Source organism: Euprymna scolopes, chromosome 13 (assembly GCF_053919585.1).
Source record: "Euprymna scolopes isolate OS-2025 chromosome 13, ASM5391958v1, whole genome shotgun sequence".
Taxonomy (NCBI): Eukaryota; Metazoa; Mollusca; class Cephalopoda; order Sepiida; family Sepiolidae; genus Euprymna; species Euprymna scolopes.
This window is the reverse complement of record NC_136494.1, coordinates 105,404,768-105,431,306: the sequence shown is the minus strand read 5'-3', so window position 1 is coordinate 105,431,306 and position 26,539 is coordinate 105,404,768. Positions and strand designations below refer to the sequence as shown.

At 32.0% G+C, this 26,539-nt stretch overlaps 1 protein-coding gene across 5 annotated transcripts in view; it reads right to left on the bottom strand.

Moving 5' to 3' along the window:
• The window catches only part of LOC145292141 (uncharacterized), a 506,863-nt gene extending 481,051 nt beyond the window's left edge, over positions 1 to 25,812 (bottom strand). For 2 of the 5 annotated variants that reach the window (XM_080138267.1, XM_080138268.1), the window contains exon 1: positions 23,877 to 25,811. In XM_080138267.1, the coding sequence (XP_079994393.1) occupies positions 23,877 to 25,519 (1,643 nt within the window). In that variant the 5' untranslated portion in view covers positions 25,520 to 25,811. Of the gene's footprint in view, positions 1 to 23,876 lie in introns of all 5 variants that reach the window. The other 3 variants (XM_080138263.1, XM_080138264.1, XM_080138265.1) reach the window with 2 other exon arrangements.
• Between the last annotated feature and the right edge of the window lie 727 nt (positions 25,813 to 26,539).

Below are 26,539 nucleotides of genomic sequence, written 5' to 3'. Positions count from 1 at the left end.
GAAAAATAAATGGACTTAACCAGAGATAATAAATACAATTACATATTAAACCACATCGATTCACGCCATTCATTTGGCATCAGGGTCAAGATTGTAGACGGCGTTTTAAGGTTACAATCTTAATAATCAGTCCAGTAGAAAGTGGATCATTTTGGTGACCTTTTATCTGGCAAGCTGAGGAATGCATTATACGTAGTTCTAGAATGTCCATCCTCCCACCTTTCAAGTGGAGTAAGTTTATTGCTCATTGCCTGAGGTGCCCTGACCGGAGAATGCCGACAGGGCTACTTAGGCAATATTTAATAGGAACACTAGCTTGACTTTCCCCACCTTCTCACCTTATGCCACATCTTCCTTTAGTGGGAAAGAAATACTGCGATTTGTGCCAGTTATGGTCCCAGAATAATGAAGTGTACTTCTATAACATACTTTTGTTAATTATACAACCATGTTTGTCTTGAGTATTGACATAATACAAATACTTTTCCTTAAAAGATGGAGAAATATTTGAAATATATTCCTTTCTAGGTTAATTGGCCATGACATATCAAAGGCCTTTGATGGGGTATGGCATAAAGGTTTACTCCACAAAATCTCTAGCTACAGTATAGCTGGAAATGTCTTTTCAATTATTAAATCATTTCTCTCTGATATGTTCATAAGAGTTTTGATTGATAGACAGAAATCAGAAGCTCACTAATGCTGGAGTCCCTCAGGGATCCATCCTGAGCCCAATTCTCTTCCTGATTTACATCAATGATCTCCCAAATCACATCCTAAGATCATTCATAGACATTTATGCTGACAACACTACCATCTATGGCAACACATCAAAGGCTGTAAACAACCAAGTTCTCTCTGATCCTCTCTCCTCTGATCTTGATCACATGGGCAATGGGGAAAAAGGTGGCTGGTTAATTTTAATGCATCTAAAACCAAGCTTCTATCTTTTTATCATATCAATGCCATGAGCCCAGTCTGGCATCAATTGAAATGAATGGCTCTCGTCTTGGGGAGGCTCCATGTTTTAGCAAGCTTCTAGGTCTGACCTTTACTCCTGATCAGAGATGGAATGCGTACATCAAATCCGTTGCCAAGGCTATGGGAAAAATGGTAGGATCATTCTATCACTTCAGTAGATATCTCACTACTGATGCAATTCTCTACCTGTATAAGAGCCAAGTATGTCCATTGGGCAGGAGCTGCTAGACGCAGTTCATCCTGCCTTGACAGAGTTCAAAATAGACTTCGTAGCCTAGTGGAGGATGCCCCTTTCTCTCCTCTGCTACCTCTTTCCTACAGAAGAGATGTTGCGAGCCTGTCTCTGCTTTATCGTTATTTCCATAGCAAGTGCTCATCTGAGCTCCAATCTATGGTTCCCTTTGGCCCGATTTTCACGAAAAACACTCTTCTAGCCGAACCACTATCAATAATTTCCCCTACTTTTTATCCGTTCCTAAACCTAAACATAGATTCCATGAACAAAGCTCCTTTCTTAGAATTGCACGCCTGTGGAACTCTCTTCCGTTTTCCTGCTTTCCAACTGATTACAATACGGTTGTCTTCAAATCCAACATTAACAAGTTCTTGATGAGCTACCCTCTTAAGTAATCCAATTCACCCAATTTCCACTACTAATGATTACATTTTCTCATCGACTACCATGCATTCATTAACTCTTATCCTCGAGTGGCCCCCAGGGCCTTGATAAGCAGTGACTCCTTTGTAAAAAAAAAAAAAAAAAAAAATTAATTTAGATGCTTTTCATAAGGCTAGTCTTTATTTTTCAAGTGTGGATAAATTCATTTTAATCAAAACACACATGTCACAAAAGTGTTTACTAGAAAACAATGGAAGTGGTTCCCTTTGCAAGGGATCTGTATACTTATTTCTATCAGAAAGTATAAGTCATTGACAGAAGTATATACACACACGTTTAATAAAAAATATCAGGCGATGACAAAACAGACTTTCTAATTTTTTTTCTTTTTCTAATATGTGTAAAAATCAATGCAGTTTTTTTAGTCTTGCTAATGGCTTACACTGTCTAGTACAAATATGACAAGTATTTGTATGTCCTAGTAGACACTTATATGACAAAATTAAATCAAGTTTTATAATTTACACCTAAATAGCACTTAAGCTGGCAAATCACCATTTGATCCTGACTAGGCAATTTTTTATTTATCATTGTACCATGTTCTTTGAAATAATTTGTTAAAAAATGCTTATTCTGGCCCGGAGGACTGGTGATATGGAGACATTTAAAAAAATAAATAAAAATCAGCTTACATCATTAATAAAAAAAAAAAAAAAAAAAAAACTTTCTCCGTCTATTTCGTTGTAATTCAATAAGTGTTCATTATCATCTCATCTCATTATTATAGACATCCGATTTTTCTTTCTTTCGACAACTTAATTTTCTTAACCAGGTTTTTAGATTAGCATTAAAAACAATTCATTTTATGCTGACAACATAAAAACAACATGGCAATAAGCTGTAAATGTTTGTCTGTGTCATGTATTGATATATTAACATCAAGAAATTCTGGATAAATGTAATACAAAATTAGTTAAAACAATTACAGATAAATTTAGTCATTTTTATTTTTTTTTTGTTATTTTGTTCTAAATGGGGATGTATTCCCCTGCTAGCTCATACATTCCAACCAAGAGATCTTTTTAAGATCCTAACCATACCTTCAAGTGCATTCATTTGGATCTTATTTGCACTTTGTTTACGGGGTATATTTGCCAAGTAGTTTTTTTTTTTAATTCTTTTTTTTTTTTCATGAGTCAAGTTGCTCCTATAATTACTGGAATGATGGAGATCTTCCTAAGATTCCAGTTTCTTCTGCAATTATATATCCTGTGGCTGATTTTCAACGTGATTAAAAAGATAAACAAGAAGAGAAATACAGTGATGGTTTCAGGTCTTGAAAAATTCTTTCAAATTTCAACTTGCTATGCTGAGCACTTGTTTTTTTGCTACAGAGCAAAGGTTGCGAGTTCAAACCTCAGCATGCCTGCATTTATTTATTTTTTATTTACCTCAAGCAAGACAGTGCCACTTGGACATATTAAACTATAACTACTCCTGAGCAACGCCAGGTTGAGACAGCTTTATATAATACACACATGAGTTATTTTTCATTCAAAATTGTTCTTAAAAAAAATAAAATAATTTTTTATAACTTTTTATTAAATAAAAACAGCAAATAAGATCAATGCAATCCAACAGAAAAATATTAAAATTTTTAGGTGAATATTTTGACTGTTGTAAAAATTAATGTTATTTAAAAAAAATTAAAACTACTTTCAATACAGGGTTAAATCTTTTAAGGAATTTAATATTGAAATGTTCTTTTGATTCCACCTGGGATCAGTAGGGTCCAATTACAGTTATTAAGCACCAGGAATGCAATTGAAAATAAAGAACTACACTAAGATCAGATAACTTTTTTTTTATAGAAGAATCTAATGATAGTATCAATTCTGTATGTTTTTAAAATTATAGTGTGGGGTCTACATTAATGTTGTACATCCACAAATAGCAAAAATGATGTGTTACTTTATTTTAGAAATTAAAAAGAAATTAAAAATGGTAATATGGTAATTACATCCTGGGCAATCCCAACAGTGCAATATATATATCACAAAATTGAAGTAAACAAAGAAAATTCACGAGGGGAATACAGGAGATATACACAGTTTGAATTGTTTGAACCACTGTTCGCATTTTGAATTCTATTCTCACAATGTTTTAATCAATGTAGCCGCAAAACGTTCTTCATCCAAGAAGAACAAAGATGAGAACAGCAATTTGAATCATTAAGTCTCATCTTAAAAATTCCCCAACATAAATATTACTAGATTTTTTTTTCAAAATTACCTTATAAATATTGGCAGTTATTTTTTAAAATTTTAAAATCTGCTCCACAAATTTAGCCCATGGTTGTGTTGTTAGTAATTTTTGCTGATGGAGTAGTTTACAAAAACCCAAGCTCGAGAAATTGTTGGTACAAATGTCTAATCAGTACATAATTGTATGGTGACATTATATATTCATTATATATGTGAGAGAGAGAAAGAGAGATCTATAGAGAAAGATATAGAGACATAGACAGACATACACACACACGAATGTAGAGAAAATATCCAACAGTAATAACTGAAAAAAAAATGTTTCAATTTATATTATAATGCTTCAGTAAAACATACTTTTCTCGGATACGTAAAAACCCACAGAAAAAGATTATTAATTCAGAGAAAAACGTTTTTTTTTTGTTTTTGTTTTTTTTCTAAGCTAATAACTTTTTTTTTTTTTTTTTTTTTTACATAGCTGAGAAATAAGTTTAATTGAAGCATCATACGAAATGGGGATGAAAAAAAGTCTATTTTAGATATCACACGAAATGGGGATAAAAAAAAAGACTATTTCAGATATTATGATGATTTATATTTATTTTTCTTCAAAATATTCTAAAAAAATAGCTTCTAAAGTTGAAAAAAATTATTTAAGTTTCAATAAAATTTAGTACTTACAAAAAAAAAATAAATAAATAAAAAAAGCAATCTATATTCGAAGTTTAAACTGTAACCAGCATCTAAAAAAGTTCATTAGCAATTATAGTAGTAGGAGCAATAATGGTTGTGAGTAAAAAAAAAAAAAGGGCTTAAAAAGCCCCAGGAAGAGAATCTGTTAACTAATTACTATAGAAGAACGGGGTGAAAGGAAGTCAGAACACCTTGACATAAGACAGATTCTCTCCCCCTGAAAAAAAAATAAATAAATAAAAATAAAAAAATGAGGGGATGATAATGTCACTATAGAGTAAACCAATGGGTGTATCCTTGGGAGAGGAGGTTGCTGACTAATAATTGAGAAGGGTCGACCTTAAGGTCTGCCAAAATAAGTTAAAGGCCATGCAAGTAAGGGTCAGGCATCAAAAAATAAAAACCTAAAAATAATACCAATTTCAATAAAGTCGCTTTCAGTGGCATTTTTAATATAAAGTTAAATTTGCTGCTTTTTATTTTTAATTCATAAAAAAGAAAATCAAATGTAAACTAATGTTTACAAAAATAAATGAAAAGTAAAAGACTCTTTACAAAAAAAAAAAAAGATAAATGTTTCACCTAACAAACTCTAAGTGGGCTTTCTCAAAAAAGGAAAGCCCTGATCATTCTGACCTATATTCAATTGATTTAATAAAATTTTATACGGTGTCTTATATTTTAGTTTTCTTTTTCTTATAACATGCATATTGAATAGTACTCTATATTTTCTTTACAGAGTAACCACATTTTGCTTTAACATGAGGTGTTTTTCTTTTTAAAGGCTTCTAAAAGGAGTGTTAGTTCAATAACACTATATTTTAAAGCAACATCCATTTCATAACAAGGGAGCAACGGTCAGTTCTTAATATGGAAAAAATTTGTTCCCATAAAGAGGCATTATGGATATCTGTATAATAGTCGCCATCTAATTTTACAAGTTAGGAAACTATGACAGATAATAAACCCATACATTCTCCAAAAGGTAAAGCATGAGAAGATTGCCGCCTGTGACTGAAGAGATATTACATTAATCTTAGACTAAAAACCGGATGAAAATGTCTGCTCAATAGGATTTGTTTTTAGATACCCTTTTTACCCGCTTCTCTACAAGAGCAAACTTTAAAAAATTTTAAGGTGCTTCTACACTATTGAGACGAGATTTTGTAGTTTCCAGATGAAAAACAATGGTTTCAACTGATGTTTTTTTGTCAATTTTAATAAGTTACAATGGTAGCTTCCAAATTATGCAGTTGGAATTAACTGAATATTACTGAATAATAAAAAAAAAACAACTTTAATCATGGTAGCAGGTGAAAAATTGTCGCCATCTAGTTTAAATCAAAACGGAAAATTACCTCCCCTTTGAACTGTGTCTTACGATCGTTTTCATCAAATTCTATTTTTTTTTATTTTCTTTAATAAATAATTTTCTACCTTATCGATTTTCGTAATTTTTGGATATAATCATCTTAAAAATACAAGGCATACATCGATATCATTGTTTTCATGTGAAATTCAGTATTACAATTTCCACAATTTTGCCCCAATAGTGTAGATGCGCCATTTTTTAATATAGGGAAAATCCAGCTCCCTAAAAAGGAATAGTCTGAATTGCGATTAAAATAGTTTATAATGGTTTCTTCTAATCTGATTACAGACAAAAAAAAAATTTTTTTTTTAATTTAAAAAAATACTATATTTCTGATTTTTTTTTTTTTTTTTAAATTATTACAAAAAGCAATTTGTAACTTCTCATTAGCTTTTCTGACTTAAACATTTTTATATTAACAATTTTACAATCATATCAAAAGCTTAATCAAATTCAAACAATTATGTATGTACCATTAGTTAAAAACAAAAGCTATTTAAAATAAAATTATTTCAGGTTCTAATTAAAATTAAAAAAAAAAAAGTGTAAAAAAACAGAACATCTTAGCTGATGTGTCCATGGTGAAATAGGAAGTCATGAGCGTTGAAATTAAGGGTAGTCAATCGAAAGGAGACGACAACTTGTGAAAATGTCAATGAATAAAAAACAACCCCTCTTTTTAGAATACTGCTCAGTTGAGGGTGAAAGAATTAATGTTTTTATCCAATTTTTCGATATTTGTTGTCCAAGATGTCAAACTTCAAAACGATACTGATCTCGTCGGGATCTGTCGCACGTGTTGAAACTTTTTGGCAAACACACACACACATTTTCACTTTTATATTATAGATGATAATACAAGTGCTAAAACCAAAATAATTTTTTGAAATAAAAATATTTCTATACGGTTTCATATTTAGATTCATGTTTAGTGACTTACGTTCCATATTTACGTCAACCGTATCCAATTCCGCCATCTTTGTTTTGGGAGCGCAATCATTGGAGATTGCCAAAAAATAAAGTGATAAAAAAAATTTTTTAAATCAATAAAATAAAGTTTCAAAGTTGCACAGAGAGAATATCAGTATTTAAAAGATGGCATGACCTAAAGTTCCACAAGCTACAAGCAAAATAGAAAACTAATGCACTGATCAAAACAAGCTAAATCAAAGAAAAAAAAAAACAAAAAAAAACATTACTTTCATGATGACAAACGTCGTTGCAATGGTTAAGCAAAATTGCATTGTCAGCAATTAGCAAATAATTGGTTAGACAAAGAAATACACAGAATACAAAAATATTTTTGCATTGTGTATTTAACAATTGTCTGAACTTTCAAACAGTATATATTTTACTATTTCAGACTACTGTGCTATCTTTCAATGCTCAATCCCAGGGATGGGTAGTGCAGTATCTGTTTTGTTGTCATTATGCCATCCCGTCCAGGAATTACCTCCTCCTTTGGGGTGGGGCAGTGTAGTATTTGCTCTGTTATTATACAATCCTCCAAGGGATGAAATTCTCCTTTTAGGGGGGTGAACAGGGAGAGTAATGCAACCTCTGGTCACATATTTTGCTAGTTTAATTAAAAAGTTTTGGTGTAACAGATGAATCCATTTGTCTAAATTGCTCAACCAAGATGTCTTAAATTTTAAAGGGTCCAATTCCAGCTTAAAAAAATTTCAAGGTCTTAAAACTCAGACAAGATATTGCATCCGTGTTTCTCGCCTAGACATAATTTTAAAGCAAATTTTCTTTTACTTACTATTATTCCCATATTTTTTGAATCACCAAGAAAATAAGGAAAAAGTCATGCCTTCACAACAAAATTGACATTTTCAATAATCAATCTATGCCACCCTCTCCCCATAAAATATTCATGGTAAACACTCACAAAGCTACAAGCACTGCCAACAATTTTCCTTACCTTTCATCTATATGGAAAGTTAAACCATTCCATGAGCAATGCTTTCCTAGAGCTATCCATCTGAGGCATGCAATATCATGATGCTGCTTCCCAGTTGACTATAACATGGTCATTTTCCAACATAAACAAATTCTTGTTGAGCTGTCTTCATAAATAATTTCTACTTAATTTCCACCATTACCAGTGTTCACTGATTAACCCTTAATCTTGCATGGCTTCTTGGCCTTGATAAGCAGATTATACCAAAATCCACAATTGGCAATGCGACTTTTAGATCTTCAGTCTTAAGCTCTCCCATCTGACATATTTTGATGAACTATATACATCTAATTCTCAGCTATTAGCAAAAGTTGCTTTTAAGGGATTAACTGATACTAACGAACCTGTGGAAATTCCACAGGGGACTCATATGTAATATATTGATGTTGGCATTCTGTAGATGTTCAGTGTAAATGGAGATGCTCTGAGATTATTGTAGCTTTTTTGTTAAAAAAGCTGCAAAAGTATTTATCTAAGCTAGCATAAATGCACGACAATGCCGGGTCGTAAAGTACGTTTAAATGATATTTTAATTCTTGCAGATTTTGTATATTATTATCGATTTTTATATAGTATAAAGTTGCGATTTCAAAAATGAAAAAAATATATCCATATGAATTGGGTGTATTAGTTTGAATCGAAACCAATATAAAAACTTATGAAAAAAATATGTGTGTGTATATATATATATATATATATATATATATATATGTCTCGGAAGTAGAGTGAAAAGCATATCTTATTTTTCTTTTATTAATATTATTGGAATCTTTTCTTTATTCCTTGTACACATTTTTGTGAATTATTCCATGGATTTCTGCCTTTGGATTATTATGGACCATCTTCTTCCAAAGATGGGATTTCCTGGGATTTTACTTGTACAAATGGAAATTCTTTTAACTTTCTTGAAGATTTACATTTGGATTTTACCATCACTGGATTTTTTTATTTTCCACCAGACTATCCATTCATGTGTAATCACCTTTTTCTTCACTATATTTCCTCTGCTTCACTTTTTTTGTTTTCAAGTAAGATCTTTGACTTACTTGTTGTTTCATCAAATACTTCTGCATGCAAAATCCGATCCCGCATTTTGCTAATTCCTACCCTCTGATGAGAAGGAAAGTATTTCTTCGAAACTCTGCGGATTAACGACTATCCATTTATCTAGTGTTTCCTTTTCAGATTAAATATGTTTTTAACTCATTTCAAAGTGCTTTTTAACATTTTATTAACTATTTGCTCATATATATATATATATATATAAAAACTTGAGTTCCTTCAGCCATAATCGAAACCAAAACCAAAACTTATGAAGAATTCCTGATAAAATTATTTATAAAAAAAAATAGATAACTTAAGTGCCATCAGCTATAATCAAAATTGAAACCAAAACTTATGAAGAATTCTTGGTAAAATTATTTATGACAAGAAATGGAAGTACATAATTAAACCACCTGGATGTAAGTGTGACACAGAAAATAACACACACACACCATCGTATTAATATATAGATTAGTGTACCCCCCCTCCTTGCATAGGCTCCCTACATTCAAGACAACAAAAACACTTCAGAATAAGGACAGTGTCTTACAGATGAACTGGAAGTGATGAAGAAAATACTGCTGCAAACTGTATAAACATCCTACGAGAAAAGAGACCCAGAGATTCCTTGAAGTATGCAAACACTGAAGATCATAAAAGCTAAATCATCTGATGTAGCCCACAACTTCCCCGTTCAATTATTACATCAACTTTCTGCCCAACATATGTAACAAGCTTCTTTTTTTAGATAAGCATTGATAATTTGGATTATTCAAACTATTCTCATCTTGACTGTTATTTTCAGGATTTGGTCGATGTAACCTCAGACCGTCTTCAAGTGTATCTTGTTGAACTCAGGAATCTTCTTGTCAAACAGGAATCTGTGGATTAAATAGAAGGTTCTATTCAAAATTTTGTGCAGATTCTCTGAGTATGATAGGATGCAACAAGATTTGGTGTATCAAGATCTGACTGAAAGTCTTTGATACAATCCCCATCAATCACACTTCTTGTGGGGTGGGGGTGGGGGGGGGTAATATACAATCATGCCAAAATCACAACTGGCCAGATCGGGAAGTTCATCTCAATTTCAGGGCAATACAAAAATTAACTTCTTTTCTAAACAACACCAATCAGTTTCAGCAAAGAGATCAAAATTAAGAGAAAGACACTGAGCACATATGTAGAACGGGAAGAAAGTCATCATTCTATTAAACATAAGTCATCTATATCCCTTACACTTATCATAAATGGTTTGAAATTTAATCCTTTATAGCAAAAGTTAGCATTTTTTAGTTTTCAGAAAGAATGGCCAAAAGAGAAAATCAGTTTTTTCTTATTAAAAAGAATTTGGACCAAAAAACTGAGAATTCACATCCATAAGACTTTAGCGATTTAAGTGAAAATTCACTGTTTATGGATTTAAAGAAAAAAAGCGGAATTCCGCTAAAAAGCGTGGAACTCACATCCGTACAATTTTCAGATTGTCAGTTGATTCTTCAAAGATAAAAAAAGATCCAACTCCTAGAATTCTTACAAGTCCAATTCTGACTACGTCTGCGAATGTCATGTTTATATACCTTGTTATGTATGTTTTTATTTATTTAAATTTACCTTTACAAAATGAATTTTTACTTCATGATTAAGCATTTGGATTATGACAACATTTGATAAAAATTAAATTCTTAGAATAGAAAAGCTTTGCCATCCATTGTAATTATTGATAGCAAGAGTTTTGACATGCTTTTACAAAACAAGAAATCACATGGAGATCTCAATTATCCTTTGAACACGAACGCGGATATAAAAGCCATATCAAACTTAACTTCGACATTTACAAAAGTTAACTCTACATTACACACATTACCTACCTAAGTTTTGTGGTAGAATTTTTTTACCTAACTTCCCTACGGCTATAGATCTACCCAAGCTGAATATTCTTATACCAAGTCTGTGGATGTACTCATAACTAGGGCTAGGACAACAGCATATTCTTTTCATTGTTTTGACTCTCGAATGTGTATTCGTTGATATCTTATATGCTTTTATATAGAGGAGGTTCTCAGTTGATTAACTGTGTCGGATATATACTCGAGAGTCAAAACAATAAGAATATGCTGTTGTCATAGCCCTACTCATAACCAGCATCATGGATTTATGGATGTTAACAATTTTCAACCAACTTCAAGAATATTATGTGACTACATCTTCATTCATGAACATCATTTTAAATATCCTTTTTTTGCACTTTTTCTAACATTACTCGCTCTTAAACTTTACAGCTTTCCATTTTTTGCGCTAACCAGTAAGTTATAGCAAATCTATAAAAAAATGTTTTTTGATAATTTTTTTTTCTGAAAAAAAAAAAAAAAAAAAAAAAAAAAAAAAAAAAAAAAATCAAGTTTTTGAAACTCCATAGAATAAGAAAATTCATTCCATCTTTTATTGCTTGTTTTTTAATAATAAACTTTGTAAATGTTGATTTGCAGGATATAATTTTCTTCATTAAATATATATATATATATATATTATTTGTTTATACCTACAGACACTAGTGTTTCATGCTTTCACAATCATCAGTGCAGGAAGTGACGATTGCTGCTGGTCAAAGGATTCGAACGCCACGAAGCTACATTTAACTCCATTAACAAAGAAGGTTACACCTGGGCCACCGTCAACTACCATAAGAATCAAGGAAAATTTAACATTCATAAAGCCAAATGCAAGCATAAAATTATTAACTAAAGTGGTCAACAATTAAAATCACTTTCGAATCATAATCAAAATAAAGGACACAAAAAGAGTTGTTTATAGCGGTTTCAAAGAAATGCTTAAGTAAAATAATGCAACATAAAAAAAATGTTGGTCTTTACAGTGCCTACCCGGCATTGTCCATAAGGCTATTTTCATTTTGTTTTTTTAAAACCTATGTAGTTTGTCTATTTTTAATCAAATTATTTTATTTTTAATGTTAATATTTTTATCGCTTGGTCATTAAATTATTAATTGAATCCAGTTGTTATAAAAATATAACTAATTTTGCCTTGGTAACATTGTTTTAATCTATAAAATGATTGGATCTAAACAGATTCCAAAATTTTCAATCGTTTAATAGATAATGATTTTATAATTTTAAAAGCCAAAAATGATTTTTTTTTATCTAACAATTTATATGCTTTCAAATTTCGAATGATCACAAAAATTTTTTTTTAACTATTAAGAAAGATTAAAATGGTTGACTATTCAGGCTGAAAAAAATCAAATGTATTATAGGAGATTGAATTTTGTCATTAAATTATTTTTTTAATAGGTTTTTAAAATTTTCTTTTATTATTTTATGCTATTGCATTTTTTTTTATTTCAATTAATCGATGTAAAATATACAATATAATGTGCGACTAACAGAGGCAAGAAACAAAGAATCCGACTCTTGTGAGATTTCATAATTTCATTAATATAGAAATAATAGTCAGAACAATACCTCAGAAACAATTAGCAGAATAGTATAAAAAATTACAAACCAACAATTGGTACGACAACAGCCTGCCAAAAATACATAAGAACCCCAGAACTCATTTTGAATACAATTAAAATCAAATGTATTATAGGAGATTGAATTTACACAGAAGAGATGTTGCGAGTTTGTCTCTGATGTATCATTATTTTCATGGAAACTGTTCGACTGAGCTTCAATCTATGGTCCCCCCTCGCAAAACTTTCACAAGAAACACTCGTCTAGCTGTAAACACTATCAATAATTCCCCCCACTCTTTATCTGTGCCTAAACCTAAACGTAGATTCCATGAACAAAGCTTCTTTCTTAGAACTGCACGCCTGTGGAATTGTCTTCCGTTTTCCTGCTGACTACAATATGGTTGTCTTCAAGTCTAACGTAAATAAGTTCTTGATGAGCCGTTCCATATAAGTTATCAAATTTACCAAATTTTCATTACTAATGATTACTATATTGACCAATTTCTACTGTACACTCTTTAACCCTTATCCTTGAGTGGCCTCTTGGCCTTGATAATGTGGTGATACCTATGTAAAAAAAAAAAAAAAAAAAAAAAAAAAAAAAATTTATATCATCATATTTGGTTTAACGTCTGTTTTATATGCTGGTATAAAAAATATGTATATACTAGCAGGCTATCCAACGTTACCCAGTCATAAAATACGGATAAATATATTTTAATTCATACAGAAACTGAGACCTGCAAGTATTACGTTTTTTCTAAACAGTTCATTTTAAGTCAAAAATTACTTTATCAATACAAAAATTATATATATATATATATACATATATATATATATATATATACACACACACACAAGCAAAAAAAAAAAAAAATAATAATAATGGGCCAAGAGTGAAAGGAAGAAATCGATTTTTCAATATTTTTCCATGAATTTTTGTTAATTTTAACTGAAAATTTCTATTTTGCAGATCATTATTAATAAGTGGAAAAATTAATCCTAAAAATGGTAAGACTGTATCTTGGCGAGGATATAAAAAACCGAATTGCTGGATTAAGGCAGTCCAAAATGACTTACAAGCAGATTTTTGTATTTTAAGAAAAAATGTGAAAATATCTCTTTCTGTAGTGAAGCGAATTGGTCAAAAGGTTCAAAGTCGAACGCTTGTGAAAAGGGAAATCGTGATCTGGTCGCCCTAGAGCATCAACTTTGAAGGACGACCACAGGCTTAAATTAACTGTTTTGAAGGATCGAAAGAAAACTTATGTTGACCATAGCAAAGAATTCAAAACAGGGGCAGGAAATTCTCTTTCTAAATATACAATATCTAGACGAATGGAAGAAATGGGATTTTCTTCTAAAAGGTGTGCAAAGAAGCCATTTTTATCTAAGAACATCAACGATAGAAAGAGATTTTTCTTGTGTTATGGCAAGAAAGATACAGACTGGCTCAGGAATGTTTTCTGGTTAGATGAATCAAGCTTTTGTCTTGTTAGTGATGCTCCCGAACAGTGCAATCGAAGAACTGGAGAAAGATTTTCACCAAGTTGCATAAAAACGACATTTAAACACGAGAACGGAGGGTATGAGGAACTTTTACTGCAGCAGGAGTTGGGGAACTTATTAGATGTGAGAAGTCAATCAATACAAAGGAATACATTTGAATATTAGAAACATGACTGTTACTAAGTATCCAGAAGCTGGGAATATTCCAGAACATTATTTTTCAATGTGATAATGTCCCTGCACACACTGCTAACGTCACAAAAAGTGATTTTCTGATAATTTAATTGATGTGATATTTTGGTCAGGTCAAAGCCCAGATTTAAACCTAATTGAGAATATTTGGTTCATAATATCTCGTGCATTGGCCGGAAAAACTTTTGAGAATAATGACAAACTGTGGAAAGCTGTGCAAAGCGAATGGAATAGCATCTCTTCAGTGTTTCACTTTGGTTGAGAGCACGTCTAAAATGATTGATCTTTAAAAAAAAAAAAAAAAAAAAAAAAAAAATCAAAAAGGAATGCGATTCCATCCTAAGCATTTATTAAAGTAAATATCTTGTTCTGTGTTATTAGTCTCGTTTAAGTTTCCTTGTTCAATTGTTCTTTGTTCAATATAGCTTTTAGTGCAATAAAATGTATAAAATTTGTTTGGCGCATTTTTTTTGCTCACGAGTGTGTGTAGATATATATATATATATATATATATATATATATAGTTAAAATTTCACAATAAATGAATAAATATTAGCCATCAAATAATAAGTATTTTCCAAATTTCAGTTTTTGGGAAGTATTTAAATATTTTCCTCTTCCGATCCCTTAAGCCTTAACTTTTAAACATTTTCTAGAATCAAAATCAGGCTATTGTAATTGATAAAAATTACAGACAAACTTTAGTATCATTAAATCTTGACTATAACCATAAGTCATGCAAAACTTATGTTTGAGAAATTAATTTTACCTATCTTGGAACAGGTATTCTTATATATATATATATATATATATATATATATAACTACTTCATTTATTCACATAAAATTAATATACAAAAGTATAAATTCATGCGTAAACTTTAAGTATTTACTTCAAAAGTGCTCAATACGTAGATAGAGCTAATTAGTAATTTATAAAATATATATGGCGATTAAGCTACAGTGAATATTCCACGTAGCTTAATCGCCATATATATATATACACACACACACACACACATATTAGTAAGAAGACCCGACGTTGCCCAAGATTGAATAAGGATCAACGAATGTTCCACATGATACTTTTGTCATAGACATTGGTGAAATTGGCCATTTTTCAATAAAATCGGTTGATTGCCTGCTCTAGTTGGGGATCGATCGTGGTGTAGGAGAAGGAAGCTTCACATGTCTCCCTGCGGTGACTTAGTCTATAATACATTGTAGTCCACATTGCACTGTAGAGAACTTACTATTGCTTTCATAAAATTATTCTTAATGGCTTGAATTAAAGTTTAAAATGCAAAAATAAATCATCATCGTTCAATTGTGTTCTAAACAGAAACATTCATTTCAAATGCACCCGTTTTATTAAAGAACCTACTATTGATTTTATACACGACGCCGTTCAGGCTAGTGCAGTGATAAAACTTCTCAAATGCACTTGTGATGTTGGGCTGTATAAGAATGTTAACTTTGTTCAAAATTGAACTCTTCCTTCTTTAATCACATTTTTTCAATTATTGATACCTATTGGGGTATTCTTATACAAAACCTATTTAAGAACACTCAGACACAAAGTACATTGGTGTGAATTTTTTTTAATAATTAGCCCAGCCGTTTCAGAATCTATAGGGAACAAACTGACACACACCAACAAATTGTCTTCCAAAATGTAAATCCAATGGAACAACAGTGTTCCAAAATAGTGCTCAATAAAAGGTAAACCATTAATTTATACAATCTTTATTGGCTACATATGTGTAGACATGTTTAAGCTACGACTTCATTTGAAATCCAGCTTCAAACTATCATATCAACTTTGCCGAGATGGATAGAAAAACAATTTTACAAATCTTTTTGGTTTTTGGAGGGGGGGGGGGGAATAATAGATAGAAAAAGTATTAACTTCATTATCTATTAATCTGTTAACACTGGTAAGCACATGCATACACATTCAGACCTTTTCCTTTTCTCTCATATATGCACGTTGAAGTTGGATAGCAGCTGAAACATGTATGCACATATGTAGACAATAATGTTTGTATAAATAAAGGAATTTATACTAATATAATTGAAGATATTGTCACAGGGCCTATAACGACTTGTTCCCTCTACCATGCTAGAAAACTACTCACACCCAACAGTATTTTGTATCTCTACAAACCTACCATTCACCTGCATATGGAGTATTGTTGCCATATCTGGGATGGTACATCTACCACTGGTACCTCCTTTAGGTAAAGTCCAAAAAAGCATCTCCAACCTAATAGGTTCGGCATTATCAACCAAGTTTTAACCCCTGTCGCTGGAATGTTGCATCTGTGTCTGTTTTACAGGTACTTTAATGGAATGTGCTCCGACAAACTAATAGTATTTGTCTCCATGATGTAAATACCCCAACTAATCTGACAAGCAACTAAATCCCTCCCCTTCACTGTAGAATTTTCTAGCTGCCAGCAAGTCTTCTACTCTAGTTTCTTCCCATAAACTGCTAGACTTTGAAATTCCCTCCCTTTTTCCTGCTTTCCTGACTACTAAAAAGCAGAAATTTAAATATTTGAATAGACATCCTGCTGCTAAACTCCTTACATAGAGCCCCTGTAGGCATTATTCTAATAGTAGCCCCTTATGCCCAAGTGCAAACATGCCTTGTTTGGGAGTGGATAAGAGTAAAAAACAAAAAAATAAAAATAAAATAATGACTTAGAAATTTAAATGCGTGCAACATCATCCCTTTCTGCATACAATGCAATCAAGTGATATCAAGGTTTACTGGTAACGATTGCTGTGTAATGCCTTTAATGACCAAAAATAAACATTTTGTCATGAACATCCAAATTGCATTCATAATGCAACTGCAAAGATGAATGCACGCTAATTATTTGTATGTTTTTTTTTTAATATCCTATCTGATGGCCAAAGCTGTGCATGATTGCTGTTAAGTACCATTCATTCATTTCATATTATTATAGTTGGCATGCATTTCCTCAATATCTTTCTAGTTAGACATCAGGTACTTACGGGAGGGACCATATGGCAGTTGCCAACATCATAATATGGAAGTGCATAATGTGGAACAAACTGGATTTGAACTTGGCACATCCAGGTTGTCAGTCAGTGTCGTTAACCATTTAGCTGCTGGTGATGCCAAGAGTTGATAGTATAGATATTGTTAGAACACTTGGTTGGCAATGCTAAGTACATGATACTATGTCAAAAATGGAATACTAACACTACAGAAAGAGGACTCTTCAGACAAACAAAGCGACACTCTGGAAAGACAAGAATTTTATGTAAATTATGAATAGTACAACAAAAAAATCAATCTGGTTGACTAGTGGGGAGAGAGAATTTTAATTAAAAATTAGAACAACTAGGATTTGTATGAGACTACTTGTGATTTTGTTAGCAAGTTTAATGACTTAGAAGATTTACCCTTATCCTCGATTGGATTCTGGGCCTTGATAAGTAGTGACCTCTATGTAAAAAAAAAAAAAAAATTTACATATCCATAAGATCCACCAATGCGAGCAATGTGATTTTCCTATCAGAGAAGGTGAATTAAATTATAAGATTATGAGTAAGGATTAAACAGTTTTCAGGATCCTGTTATTGACCATTAGTGCCCTAGAGCAAGAATTTAGTGGCTTAGCAATAAGACATGTGCAGTAGATAGCATTTCTCATATTTAAATGACCTCAGGCAATGATCATATGTTGATTATCAATGCCATCAACAGATAAAATAAGTAAAATTTTAATTTCCAAACAATTTTTTTTAAATAAATAAAAAAAAATGTTCCTGAATTTTTTTTCGATGAAAATTGATAATTTGGATTATTTGAAGTCCCGTTGAATGTTACTCACACATTTTTTTTTTTTCCGATGTAACCTCCAACCTTATTCAAATGTATCTTGTTGAATTCAGGAATATGTATGGGATTTCGAACATTTGAATTCAGGAATATGTATGGAATTTTATTTAATCCACAGAGGTAGCATGTTCTTTTTTCATCAGCCATGACTGGGTAGAAGTCTTAAGTAATTAACAACTGTATTCTTTGTATTATGCACATGAGAACTGAACCTTCGAACACTAGAAGAGTGTCACTTACAAATTAATTTTACCTAGTAATTTATTTATTATACCATCGGTCCTTGTAAACAATTCTAGTATGAATTTTGGGAGCATTAAATCCATTCCTATATTTATTTTATTTCATCTTCATAGTTATTTCACCATGTTTCAGCCAACTATTTTCTTGCCTTCGTCAGGTGGTTGTTAACTGTGACAAGATAGGAATGCTAAGTCTCTTAAGTGTATTCTCAATAATTACTGCTTTCCATAGTTGTTGTCTCACAACATTTTACCAATTAATCCTCTGGCCTGCTTTGGGTAGAATTGAAACCACTATCTTCAGACAATGCTCACCTGGAACCATAGAGATTCAACACCTATCCACTGCACTATGGGTCCTAAAGGGCCAGAGGAATAGTTGGTCGAAACGTGGTGAAACGACTATAAAAATGAGGATAATTGTAAATAAATAAATATACAATTTACTCATCTCAAAGGATTGCATTAAAAAAAATATATAAATCTATTCTTGCTTTGAAATACTACTTATCACTATAGAACTAAGAACTATACTTATTGCTGCATATAATACCTATACATATATATCTTATATATATGTACATGTGTGTGATTCCGAATTCAACAAGGTATACCCAAGAAGGTTGGAGGTTACATCGGCCAAAACGTTGTGTGGATACCACTCAAGATGAGACCAGTCCAAATAATCCAAAAAAAAAAAAAACTTTAATATTATTAAGCTGCAAACTTTAACAAATTTTTCATTTTTTAATATTGTGTCCAGTGATAAAAGTGTAGCAGTTAAACTATTTACTATAAGCGGATCAATGCCCAATGCCAAAGTGATTCGGCCACACTGACCAATCGGTTGGCAGGGTGCATTGATTTGAGCTGTCCCCTTAAGGACTATTTTTAGCCCTTTGGGATCTCAGCTGCGATCGCCAGAGAGACGCCAGCAAGCGACCTATACAGACCTCTGTCACTCGCCCCTGATTCACTTATAATAAATAGTTTGTTTACTGCTACAAAAGTTGCTGGTACAACAAAGATCGCAGTACCACCTTAGACACTAAAATCATAAACACTCCTGGTTGGGGGGGGGGGTCGATGAAAATATTGTATCGGACATACTATCCTATGTTTATTTAAAAAATAAATAAAATAAATAAGTACAGGGCAAATTATGATTAGTATATTTCAACTTTTATGCCAAATTCAACATTTTTATAGATTTTGTTTCTTTTGTAAAACTTATAGCTGGATTTTTTGTTTGCTTGCTTTTAGGCATATCGGTCAGAATTCTATTAACGTAATTTTAACAAGGCTAATCACTTCAACTATTTGAGGTTTAAACAGAAATAGAACGTTTTTTAACCTGGTTTTGTTGCATTCATTCTGCATTATCAAAATACTTAAATATTTTTAACATTTACATACATTTTTATAGTTCCAAATATTTTATACTAAAAAAAAAAAAAAAAAATAACGTTTATCATATTTTTAAAGTTACAAATAACTTCTTGTAAGAGTTTGATTCAAAGAAAAATGGTATTTGAAGTTACATTTTCTTCAACCTTTTTAGAATTTAGAAAACGGCAGAGTAATCTCCCCTTCTGAATTCTTTTTTTGATTGTAAGATTCCGGTTTTTCTGGGGGGGAGGGATAATTAAAGATCAAAAACATTATAGTAAAGTTAATTAATCACTTAAAAATACAAAATATACACATTTTTAAGGTTATTGTAATTACAGAGATGTAAGATGTACAATTAAAATCTTAAAGCCACTTATCAGCAGATGTTTCAATTTTGTTTAATCAATAGCAAATAAGTTTTAATTCATATTAATCAAATTGCCTGACAATTTCGTGGGTATTTCTCGCTTTTATGTAAAAAATACGTTATTCTTTACTATAAATCGATTATTGAAATCAAAAAAATGCAATAGCATAAAATCAAACATAAATTAAATTACACAAGTAAGTCTACCAGAATACATTTTAGGTTATTTGTAAACAAATCAGACAGTTTAATATTTTCTTAAACATAACTTGTTAATTTTTACACAACGATAATTGGAAAATTATAAAATATTTTAAAAAATAAAAAGATTTTTCTTAAGTAGGCTTAGAAGTACGAGTACCGTCTGCTCCAGGAATAAACAGTAAAAACAAAAAACACTTTCGCATTATTGTCATCACAAATTCTTTGAAAAATGCAATAATAGCTTAAAATACTATTTCTAACTTCAATTGTTATTTTCAGTTTTATTTTAATCAAATAAAATTAAGTTTAATGACTTTACAGAAGTCATGAAGATCAGGTGCTATAGTATAGCACCTGATCTTCATGATTGATACTAATAATTGCCAGTCAGTGATTATTGGAAAGAAACGAAATTTTTTTAAAAATCTATAATCTTATACCAGCATTTTTAAAATAGAGAAAAAAAAAAAATAGAAAAATCTACACAATCAAAACAATGGCTTGAATTTTTATTTTTTTTTTTTTATTATTTATTTGAAATCTCAAAAAGGTAAAATAAATAAAATGTATTAATAAAAAAAATTGAATGTTATGTTTATGGATGACTATAATTACTAGAATTATAACTGTTCTACATTAAATTGTATTTAATTTCAAAAAGGTAAAAAAAATAAAAGATTCTTAGATTCTATTAATCAAAATTGAGCGTTTTGTTTATGGATGGTTATAAGTGTTAGAATTGTAACAGTTTAGTTTTTATCCTTGCAGCAAGTGTATTTATGTAATAAACAATAATAATAAATAATTTCACCTGCCTCCCCTCACATGTCAGATTGAAAATTTCTCAAGTAAAAAAAAAAAAGGGAAGTAATAATGTACGTGTTCTGTTTAATATATGCATGTGGACTTGTGTACAGAATATTATACGCAGTAAGATTAGGATGAATGTCATTTAGAAATATCAAAAATAAAAGGATGTTTGGATTTTATTTGTTTTCATAGGAAACTTTTTTGGGGAGAAAATCCTATTTGTTTTCATACCATAAATAAAAAAAATTTTAAATAAGTATTTTTTATTGTTAATTGTCAATCATAAAATAGTTAAGTGTAAAAAAAAAAAATATTGTTCATAAACACTGATATTTTGAATTTAATCAAAATTTATTGAAGAATTAAATCAAGTTGTGTTACTTTAATTTTCTAGCCTCATTTCCAAATCTTTTGGGTGAATCTCCAGATCTTTGGCTCATAGGAAGTTGGAAGGTCTTGGAGTAATGGAGTGGAGTGGAGTACCTCTTTTTGGTAAAGAAACTAGAGTTTCCTTTCTAATTAAAAAGAGAAAAAAAAACCTTGTGCCTGACTTTGCGCTCGTGGGGAGATAAAAACAACAAATTAAAACGAAAATAATTTGTTTACTCCCCCTACACACATATCAGGTGAGAGAGGAAACGAAAATGAATGAATCATCTCAGGTGAAAAGTTCGTTTTTCTTTTTTTTTTCTTTTTTTTTTTCCTGCCTGTCAAATAATTTCCTTAACCAAACAAAATGATTATATCATGATCACCTTGACTTTAGTTTTTCATATTTTTTTAATTAATTAATCCTTGACTGTATATCAACAACACATCCAGGTGTGTAAATGAGAAAGCTGGAAACCAGCTGATGTACAGGTGTCGGTGGTGGTGACTGAAGCTGAACCATTAGGGATGAAGATGAAAGTAGAAATAAAAGCCATAAAAAATCATTACAATTTTATCAAAAGATTATGTGCTATATAAAGCAGACTTATAACAGATGTGAATTAAAATTATTTATTTCTTAGCGTTGTCCAGGAGTATTTACTTTCGTGTTTGTTTTGTAGTGTTCGCTTGCTTCTTTTCAATTAGATTTTGAGATTTACATTAAGTTTTATGGTTTAATTAAAACATTGTTTAAAAAATACACACACACACACACACACACACACACACACACACACACACAGAGTTAAGGTAATAGTTTCGATCTTTATTTCTAAACTTATTGAATGTAAGCAGCTTCCAAAACATACAGGAGTTTTCTGAAAATTTGAAAGCCAGTTTAAATGACTTTATTCGACAGTTTAAAGTGTTTCAAATTACTTTCAAACTTTCAAAGAATTTTTTTTTTTTTTGCAACCCTTATTTAAACTATTAACAAAAGATTAAAATGGCCGATTTGTTTACGAATAAACCGAAATGCATTTAGGTGGATTTAATTTTATAATTATATTTTTAATAATTTTTTTTTTAATTTCTTTTTATTTTACGATATTTTTTTTTATTTGACTAGATAATTGGTTTAAGTGATATACAGACAGGAAACACAGACATACAAGAAATAGTCACAATTTTATTGAAGATAATAAAAATAATGGAATGAGTATTTGTGATTAATCCTAAGTTTAGATTTCCCTTTAAAGAGTAAAACAAAACGATAAAGTCCACAGAAGTTTAGTTATTGGAAATGGTCTCACGAGAAGCATTCGTTTTATTCCATCGAAGGAATTCGCCAGGCCAACTGTTGACTTCTTTCGTCATTACAATGAGAAATCTTTGTGCACTGCAGAGCTCACTTGCCTTAAGTATATTTAGTATCATATACTAAATATACACGGAATAAATATTACATTCTGAATTGATTCTTTTAAATATAGATAATTATATCCACTCCCATCACAAAAACTATAATGAATACAATGACACCTGCAAAATAATGGTGCTTCTGCCGAATTTAAATCCAACTAAGCAGACTTTTGCAGAATTAAACATAGAATTAAGTTTAGGGTTGAAGTTAAAAAAAAAGAAAAGACAAGAAAAGGACAGTTCGCTTAAAATTCTGTAGAAATAGCAAAATAATAGGATTTCTAAATATAAAACACTTCTTTACCCTCCCTATTTATATATCAATATTATATATATACACACATACTTTATTTTTAGAAAAAAAAAAAAAATGTCCTCCCCTATTTTATATACATTTATACACAACATACACAATTCTAGCTCTACCTACGTATTGAGCACTTTTGAAGCAAATACTTCAAGTTTACGCATAAATTTATACTTTTGTATATTAATTTTATGTGAGTAAACGAAGTACACACACACACACACATTCATATATATACACATCAACATATACATTGTATGTATATATTTCAAAAACAATTTTTCTAATAGAGTAATGTATTTTGGGACAAACTGACTACAGGTTTTAATATAAAATCGATAATTTTTTGTTTTTTAATAAACTTGTTGAAATTCAGAATTTTAGAAAAAAAAAATCTACATGAATATTTTTGGGAAATATTTGATAGAATATTTAGAATTTGATCCGCTTGTTCATTTTGTATGGTTAAGACGTTTTTGAACTGTCATGCTTTGTTAGTCGTCTTCAGTTAATAATTCAGATTTTAGAGAGACTTGTCAATGAAGGTTTTAAATAAAATAAAAATAACTCGTTCATAGTTATTAATGAGTACATACGCATGCAATTAGAGCTATTAATATTAGAGTTATTTTATTTCATTTAAAATTTGCATAGATAAGGTTCTTCAGAAACATTAAATATTATCACTTTCTTCTCTCGTCTATATATTCATCTTGTATATTTGTTTATTAAAAGAAATACAACCAAAATAGGTTTGCGATAGGACCTACCTGTCTTCCTTTCCTTCCTTTGCGGGGGTCCCCATTTCACTCACGGCGGACGTGAGGGGGGTAAGCGACAGAGAGGCCGCGGCTTGCATTGAGGTATCAAATAGTCTGTCATTGTCAAGGACCTCATTCAATTTGATATTTTCTGGACGTACATTCACATGGTCGCCACCCGTTTTGACCCCATCGTGGCTCAACACGGGCCCGCTTTTCTCAGATTTAGAGTCCAGAGACGGGTGGCTCATCCCGGGGGTGACCGCTCCCGGTTGCATGTGGCTATTGGCGGTCAGGGGCGACTGTTGGTGTGCAGATGTGGCCTGGGAGCCGCCGCCTCCGGCCGCACTGGACATGTGAGTACTTTGTACTGTCATGGGTATACTACTACTACTTGGTGCTATACTGCTAGCTGACCCATGGGCATCCGAAGGGTTAGTCACATTGGACACATGGATTGTGGGGGCTGAACTCTGAGAGGTGTTGGCCCGGGTAACTGGAGACGGAAGGACTTTTGAAGGTTGGGGGGCTGACAAATTGCTAGATTCTCTTAATACAGGGTTTGATGGGGATTGTTGGGCACCCTGCAGGGTAGTGGAGGATGTCGTGCCGGGTAAGGACCCTGTAATAGTCGGAGCACTGGAACTTCCGACAGTCGGGTTGACGTTTATTATATTTGCAGTGGGATTTACGGGTGTTTTACTAGAGCTCATGGGGGTAGCCTGGTGTCCTTGGCTCATGTGGCTCTGAGCTGGTAATGCATTAGATGTGGGTAAACTGATTGGGTTCGTGTGTATCGTGGTGCCAGCTATTTTCGCTCCGTGTGGAGCTATAGTCGGTATTCCAGACCCACCACCTCCTTCTGACCTTATAGATTGGCCTTGGTTCTGGCTAGGCTGAGAAGGGGGCTGGATGGGTTTAAAAGTTTCGGAATTGGTCGGTAGATGGATACCACCAGACGGAAGAGAAGAGGGGACAACCGCCACGACATTAACAGGGGGCGCAGAGCTGCCAACACCGTCCAACGACGGTAAAAGATGGGTTAGAAAGGGGTTCTTAGAGGGATCGTCGACCCCAAAAATAAAATTCACAGAACTTGTAGTACTAGAGTTACCCGAAGCTGAATCGACGAGGAACCTTATCTCGTTCCTGTCGGCATTGTTGTTGGCTGGGGTGTCGAGGAAATCATAACATATCCACCGTCCCCGGCGAAATGGTTCCTTAGTTTCTATCTTGACCACTTTGAATCGAGAGTGGATATCGGTTTTCTCTTTTACAACAATCTCGTCCGGGGTCAGGTTGTGGGTAGTGTCCTCCGACGGTGTATCTTGGTCCCCGTCCGTGTTCTTCGAACTGTCAAGGATATCCGAACTTATTTCCTCCGTGTGGCTTTCGTCCAAATCATCAAGACTGTCCCCATCATCATTGAGGGGGTCGTTACTACCACTACGAGGGGCATTCTTGGTGACACCCAAGATTTTGAATGTCGTCCTTTTTTTCGGTAAGTCCCCGAGAGATTTGATCGGCGCCTGTCTGGGTTCGAAGTCGTTGCTAGTGACCTCGGCCTTCATCGGCTGGTTGCCACTGGGTTGGCTATCGACACCTTTAACGGCCATTTTATGTGTACTTGTGGGCAAATCTGCTGCTGCCATTTTGGTTAGATAGAAACAACAACTTCGTCTGTCTGTTTCTCTTGTCTAAGCCTCGAACTTAGGTCGCTTTAAATGTGGAAAACTCCTCCTGGAGAGACATCCTACCGCTATATGGGCTTCCTGGGAAAGGGATACTCGACCTGGAACAGTTTGGGAGTCCGTGGGGACCATTAGTGAACTTTTATGACGTGAAACAAGCTCCAACAGCGTGACTTATTCATGTTCTCGGCTTTTTACAAGATGACGGACATGACGGTATAAGCATGCTGGGAAAACTGTGACGTCGGAGTTACTGTTTCGGAAATAGATTACGGTTGCATTGTTCGTATAACTACGGATGCACAAACGAGCCAAAAAGTACCGCTTTTTTTCTCGAAAATGTTACTATGATAGGCATTTTACTTTTATTAATATTATTATATTATTATTACTTTCTTTTAATATTGTTTAGGAATATTAACTAATTACACATTTTAAATGCATTAAATTATCACATACATAAAAAAGTGAAAATGTTTCATTGTGAGAGAAAAAATTACATTTTAAGAAATCGTTAAATTATTTGTTTGTTTATTATATAATTATTAAAATTAAGCATGTACGTTTTACATTTTAACATAAAAATAATGATTAAAATTTAATTATATAAAAAAAATATATATATATATAAAGTTCAGAAATATGTGTGAGCGTATTTTGTGTGTGTGAATGTATGTACGTTGTGTATGGGTTTGTACTCAAGCACGCGCGAGCCCGTGCCTATGTATTCCCGTGGAAATCACTTCGTCATTTTTCGTTCGATTTCGTAAAACAGAGAATAAAATATTTCAATACGTAATTTAATTTTCAGCATTTTCATGATAAAATATATTTTTTAATGAAATTTTTTAAAAAGATGACTTTTTTAAGCTATTTTTATTTGTTCAGCAGCTTTATAAAAAAAATACTGAAATTTCAGAAAAACTAAATAACGTTGGAAAATAAGGACGACGAAATATGACGCGGTAAAAAAAAAAGTTG